The sequence below is a fragment of the Conger conger genome, chromosome 5 (assembly GCF_963514075.1).
Source record: "Conger conger chromosome 5, fConCon1.1, whole genome shotgun sequence".
Classification (NCBI taxonomy): domain Eukaryota; kingdom Metazoa; phylum Chordata; class Actinopteri; order Anguilliformes; family Congridae; genus Conger; species Conger conger.
In genome coordinates, this window is record NC_083764.1 from 58059612 (window position 1) to 58066665 (window position 7054).

The 7054-nt window shown below is 45.2% G+C and overlaps 1 protein-coding gene across 1 annotated transcript; it reads left to right on the plus strand.

Annotated features, from left to right (window-relative positions):
* Positions 1–1441: 1441 nt before the first annotated feature.
* Positions 1442–6060, plus strand: gng12a (guanine nucleotide binding protein (G protein), gamma 12a). The gene is made up of 3 exons (XM_061243980.1): positions 1442–2184; positions 2533–2641; positions 3262–6060. Exons 2-3 carry the CDS (start codon positions 2549–2551, stop codon positions 3385–3387), a joined length of 219 nt encoding a protein of 72 aa, XP_061099964.1. The 5' UTR covers positions 1442–2184; positions 2533–2548; the 3' UTR covers positions 3388–6060.
* The last annotated feature ends 994 nt before the right edge of the window (positions 6061–7054 follow it).

Here is a 7054-nt window from a genome sequence, read left to right on the forward strand (position 1 = left end):
GCTAGTCTTGCAGCCTGGATCAGAGGGATGGTGGTCTCTCGTTGCTGCACCACGGCTGGATCTGTGTGTGTGTGTGTGTGTGTGTGTGTTGAGGTCGAGAGCTGCTTGTTTTATGTGTGTGGGCTCAGTAGAGACCTTGTGTGTGTTCTTTGAGGTCAAGTGTGTGTGTGTTCTGATGTTGCTTGCATATAAGTGTGCTTGCTCATGCATAGAGGGTATGTCCCTGCTGTGGTAGAGAACTTGTGTGTGTGTGTGTGTGTGTGTGTGCATTGAGGTAGAATGCTTGTGTGTGCTCAGGTAAAGAGCTTTAGTGTGTGTGTGTATGTGTGTGTGTGATTGTCCAGGAGTGCATGTGAGAACTTATGTGTGTGTGCACGTTGAGGTAGAACGCTTGTGTGTGCTCAGTGACAGAGCTTTAGTGTGTGTGTGTGTGTGTGTGTGTGTGTGTGTGATTGTCCTGTGGAACAGGAGTGCATGTGAGGGGATTTTTAGGAAAGCGGAAGTGAAATGCAGAGAAAGGAAAAAGAAACTGATCATCTCTTTCAGAGAGAGACGGAAAGAGAAAGAATGAGAGCAGAGGTCGAGTGTGTGTGTGTGAGACTCGAGACCGCTGACAGGAAGAGGAAGTGCCGGCAGAAGCGTCTCCAGAGGGCCACGGAAACCCTAATCTTGGGTGGGGCAGCGGCGCCCTGGCTGCCGTTCGGCGTCTCAGCCCGCCAGCCTCGCACCGAGCTGCGTAGATGTTTGCACTCCTTTGAAAGTAAAAATAGCCGGCGCCCGCTGGTGAAACCACCGCACTGCCCCGGGTAAAGCCGTCTGCGAGCCTTTGATCCAGAGCCCGGCTCGTCAGCGGCTCTGATCCCCAAATCTGAACCGCCGCCTCTCCGTGGGCTGCGGCTTCCTCCCGGACACGGGTGACCCGGTTCAACCGGCGGGGGCTTCCTCTTCGGCGCGTTGCCGTTCGGCTTGTGTTGCGCAACGGTTTCCGTCCGTGGGGCGGAAAGGGGGAGAGAGGCACTCGTATCTGCTTGCGTAAGATGAGTCGGCAGAAAAAGGCGCAGTTGTCAGTTTTTGGGAAAGCACTTTGTGGAGTTGGGGGGGGGAGGCATGGCAGGGCATGGGAGCAGCTGCTAGCCTGTGCGTTTGGCGTCGCTTCAAAGGCGAATGTACACTGCAGCGTCTCCTGCAAGTGAAGCGTGCTGCACACTGGCCTTTGCTCTTAACACGCTCTCGCAGATCACAGGAGACCCCCCCGCCGGCGGCTCGCCCTGCTCGTCCGTTTGTTGGGCTGAAAGGCGCCCCCGACTGTAAGCTGGGCTTGGAGCGTGGGGCCCTGTTGTGGGGTCAGCAGGAACTGTGAGTCACGTGCGGCTGGTTGTAACGTGTGCGAGTCGTGTTTTAGTGCCTGTGGTTTCCAGTCCTGGATAAATGTGTACGATACATGTATACAGTAAATATACTTGTTATAGATGTATACAATAAATATTATTTGCATGAAAAAATGCTTATTTGCATGTGTTTACTATATTTGTGTATGCATAAATCGGTGAGGAATTTATTAGGCAGACCTGTACACCCGGTTGTTAATGCAAATATTTAATCAGATATTCATGTGACAGAAACTAAATGCATAAAAGCATACAGACATGGTAAAGAGGTTCAGTTGTTTTTCAGATCAAATGTCACAATGGGGAAGAAACGTGGCTTTGAAGTGACTTTGACCGTGGAATGATTGTTGGTGCCAGACAGGTTGGATTGAGTATCTCAGAAACTACTGATCTCCTGGGATTTTCACGCACAACTCGTCAAACCACTTAGATGGATAGGCTACAGTAGCAGAAGGCCAACCCAAAAAAAAAAGTAGAATAAATACTGAATAAATTGCGTAGTGAGAGCTTACACATGCATGTGCATACCTGCGTGTTTTATCAATACGTGTTGAGCAGGAGTTTCGACTTGGCTCTGTAGTGTGGTTTTGGTTTTAAATGTGCTTCCCCCGGTTCAGAGATGTGAAGGCGTTGTGGTGAACTCCCTGACTGGAAGGCTTAGGTGATATTCGCAGTAGAGCCGCTGCAGTCGTGTACTTTCCAACAGGTCACGTTTCAGCCCAAACTCACCTCAGCCTACCTCTGTGTCTCACAGGTCACTCTCTGCCCTCGGAGTCCCCATTTAAAGCACAACACAGTAAGTAACACCCCTCCGTCCAGTGCCCTAACTGTCGACCCATGACTTCTTCAGTTTATCAACAGGAAGTTGCACGGTGGGGGAATGCAACCTTTGACCTTGATTTACGACACAAAACCTTCTACATTACATTGCATTACATGGCATTTATCCAGAGCGACGTGCAATGAAGTGCAAATCAAACACAACACTTTTAGCGCATGCAAAACCAATAACACGACCAACGATTGGTCATGGTGTTTGGTTTGCACCAGTCATTGTTCGTGCTGTTAGTTTAGCGTGTGCTGAAAGGTGCTAAAGGCCTGAGTAAAGCAGGTCCCTTGCGTTTCTGTCATTGCTTCCTCGTAGGCGTCCGCAGACTAAGATGTCCTCTAAAATGCCGAGCTCCAGCAGCATAGCGCAGGCGCGGAGGACGGTCCAGCAGCTGAGGATAGAGGCCAGCATGGAGAGGATAAAGGTACCCAACACCCCCTCTCCTCACCCCGCACTGGCGGGGGTCCCATCCCAGACAGGGCTCCCGGGTAGGATACTGGTCGTTCCGATCACCGGGAGTAAAGAAGATATTAACATAATAATATTATAGCCCAGTGCGTCACCATTGCGTTAATTCATGGTAATCACAATCACTCATAATGTACAGAACCCCAAGCAAATTCTTTTTGGGCTGCATCACAGCCTCTTTCTGATTGGCTCTGTACACGCCTGTTTTGTGAAACTGGCCTCTGGATCTCCTGGCTTCTCTGTAAAGGTGAATTCCACAATCTAAAGGGTTGGGCCAAAAGAGCAACAGACAAAAACCTTTTCTAAGAACCAGAGGAACTTCCTTAATTGGGCAAAGAGAAGGTGCTGCCAGTGCTTCTGGGAATGTGTGGCAATACATCTACATATACGTGAGCTGCAGATCAAAGGGTCATCAAATCGCGTGTGTGTGTGTGTGTGTGTGTGCGTGTGTGCGTGCCTTAGTGCTTCTGTAAGTGTTTGTTTTTTACATCTGCGTGTGTTTTTATGTCTATGAGTTTTTTTCTGTTTGTGTGACGGTTTCTGCTTGTAAGTAACCCCTGATCCTGTCTATCACAGGTGTCCAAAGCATCAGCAGACCTCATGCACTACTGTGGAGAACACGCCAAGTACGACCCCCTGCTCATGGGCATCCCGGCATCAGAAAACCCCTTCAAGGACAAAAAGCCCTGCACGATATTGTAGTGGGTTGCTCCTCCAACCCGTTTGCTTTTTAATGTTCCTTTTTTATAGATCGAAAACAATTTAAAACAAACAAAAAGTTCCCCTAAAGTCTCCCTTAATGTGCCCCTTATTAAAAACGAGTGGTTAAGTGGTTGAATTGCAGGCACTGTCTGCCTCGCCACTGTATTCCGACTGATCTAAAGGAGGAAAAAAAGCACAATGTAAACATACACCACCACTTCTGAGATGTAATTGGCTGGTAATCTGTGTCCTTGGAAACAAAGCTTGAGGATGAGGAATCACGAGTGAATGCTGGTATTGGATGCAGCATTAAGCGGTAAAAAAAAAAGTTGTAGTCATCAAAAGCCTAAACAAGGGTCCATAGTTCCTTTGCCCATAATTTCTTCAGTCATTTGGGACCCATTGATAATCCGGCTTGATGAAATCTTTAGTCAATAGTGAATGGCACTGATAAGCAGTTTGCAAACACTGCCCTTGTGAGCTCACAGTGTCTCTATCTTCCTTATGACCGGCCTGCACTGTTAATGAATGACCGTCTAACTGAAAAGGAAGCCCTGCTCGTCACAGGGGGAGGGGCCGGGGCTGGATGAAAAGGTCACTGCCGTCGCGTCGGAGACCGAGAAGCATGCTTTAGTGTGAACCGCGGCGGTGCTTCGGTTGTGATGCTGACGGGGGGACGACGTCATCGCCCTGGCCACGCCCATCCATCGAGGTGAACTTGTGAAGGCTATGCACAGATTTATGTGTAGAGACACAGCGGGAAGGGACGTAAGAATTTGGTGGGTGTTTTTAATTGTTACGGTGGGCTCCGGGGTGGGGAAAGCTTAAATTGAACAGGAAAGAATGAAAGTGGGGGGGAAAAGCAATAAAAAGGAAAACCTCTCTGACTTGTTTATCACGTCTGAGGCCAATCTGATATACACCTCAAACTCTGTTTCCATACCTCCTTTCTGTTCCTTGCATCTTAAGCAGACTGAATGTCTGTTTCTCTCTGGTTTACATTATTTTGTGTTCGGTTCTTTTGTGAGGCGATATGGAACCTGTGAAGGCACCTTCCAACTGTCACTTTTACAACCCAAGCAAGTGTTTTGAAACACCATTAATCTGCATTGTGCGTTGTTTCTCCATATTGCCAGTCTAATTTATTCGTAATTCAGCAAAAGAATCAATAATCCTTCTATTTTTCTAAACGTCATCCTGGCCTAAAAAGAAAAAAACGATTGAATAAGTTACAAATTCCTCCACAACTGATCAGTTCCATGCAGTGTATTGCTACAGTATTCCTTTCCGGGAGCAAGCCTCTGTAGTTCATATGTTCATTGATGCACAGCCATTTGTTTGAAGACTAATAAGTAAGAGTTTTGAAGTACTGTATTGAAGCTTAGAATAAATCCTGTACTCTTTTGCCATTGAACTTGGTACCCTGTGACTAGCCTAGCTAAATCTGACCAGCCGTAGGTATGTGATAGCCATGCAGGACAATTTTATTGTTGTGTAATATAATCATGTTTAAATTGTAACCCTTTAAATGCATATGCCTTACGTTATTATGAAGGAAATTTCTGTTTCTGTCAGAATAATTTACATCAACCGAATATACGGTATAGGAGTTCAAACTTACTTGTGCCATTGTGTCCACGGATTGTAGCAGAAACCCAGAGTGAAAGTGCTGTGTCATGAAAACGGTTTGCCTGATTGTACTTCATATACAGGGTGTTCATACTTCAACATAGTAGCTGGTATCTGGAAAGGGTCTTTATTAAGTGATTAAATTAAGATGGTTTCAACATTATTTGGGTTTAGCAACCCGGTGTGAATGTGATGATTGTGTGATTTGACATTCCATGTTTACAGCTGTACTTCTCTTCCTGATCATTCACCATGGCAACCATACAGCTGATATAGGTGCCACTGACTGACTGGCAGATTATAACAGCTTAATGGGAATGAGAAACCTTAGCTAAAGTGTGTCTAGTTCCCCCTTGCTCCTATCCTCTGATAGTGAAGCCCCTTGACCGTTTAACCGTGATATGTTATAACATTGCAACGTTGCAGCAACATTGCGAGAACGTTTTTGTGTCTGCTGGGTTACCAACATGATCCCCGCTCTGTTTTTCTCACCTGCGTTTGGGACGTGCAAATGGGTAATTTTCTGAAGCAATGCAATCGCTGTGACCGCATAGCGGTCTCTCTAACTGTAATACTGTCTTAAAGGGAGCCTGTTTGAGCAGATTCGTGCCTGTTGCAGAAGTGAAATCTGTGGAAGATGACTGTGTTTCTGCATAGTTCTGACTCCATCTCACTACCTAACTAATATGGCCTGGTGATCACTGTGTATAATTGCTCTCTTGATGATGTATCCTTTTGCTGTTGCTTTGTATGGTATAACTTGCCTAACTAGCTCCACACATGATTATTCTTTTTTTTTTTTTCTAGTTTTCTATGTTCTTTTTTTTTAAAAATTTTGGTCTCTGTACCTTTTTGCCTTTCATTTACGGAATATTGCTTGAAGAAAATGAAAACTTGTTGTTTTGCCAACTTAACTCCTGTACTTGTAACTGATAGATGCTTCCTTTCTTTAGATTTAACTATTCTTCTTAGTGGATTGTGGAGCTGTATTTTAGTTTCCTGTACTGTAAAGTTTCCTACTTCATTAAACATAATTGTGGTCTACTTGTCTATCGTTGTTTTTCTTCTTTGACTGAATTCAATAAACTACAAAGGGGATGCACTTAAAATTGAGTGGTGATATAAATGCAAACATAAATTAATACTTAAAAGTAATAATTCATTGATCATGAAAACTACTTTAGAAGGTAGTTTGTTTATCAATTTAAATAATTAATTTTACACAGTTATTGAGGCTGTGCTCTCAAAATACTTGATTCCTGGCACGCTGCAGGAAGTGATTTTGTCAGAGACATTTGTTCTTTGTGTGCTGCATATCCGTCATCGCTTCAATGGGTTGTCAGTTGCCATTTAACCGGTAATGTCAAGAGGGACTTCCCTTTGTTTTCACAGGATATTGATGCATGTATGTTGAGCATACAGTGCTGTGAAAAAGTACTTACCCCCTTCCTGATTTCCTCTATTCTTGCATATTTTACACACTGAATGGTATCAGATCTTGAGAGAAAATGTAAACATAAAACAAAATGTATTATTGTTTCATTGATTTGATAAAAAACAGTTCATCCATCCATCCATCCATCCATCCATTATCTTAACCCGCTTATCCTGAACAGGGTTGCAGGGGGGCTGGAGCCTATCCCAGCATACATTGGGCGAAAGGCAGGTCACCAGTCCATCGCAGGGCACACACACCATTTACTCACACACTCATACCTACGGGCAATTTAGACTCTCCAATCAGCCTAACCTGCATGTCTTTGGACTGTGGGAGGAAACCGGAGTACCCTGGAGGAAACCCACGCAAACACGAGGAGAACATGCAAACTCCACACAGAGAGGCCCCGGCCGACCGGAATTCAAACCCAGGACCTCCTTGCTGTGAGGCAGCAGTGCTACCCACTCCACCCAGTTCATCCATGTCACCCTTAAATTTGATGTTGTAATGTTTTGTGTAATTAGTGTATTATCATAGTTAGGAGACCTTGTATAAGCCCTTCAGCCACAGCATGTCTACTCAAGTCAAGTCCAGACTTTA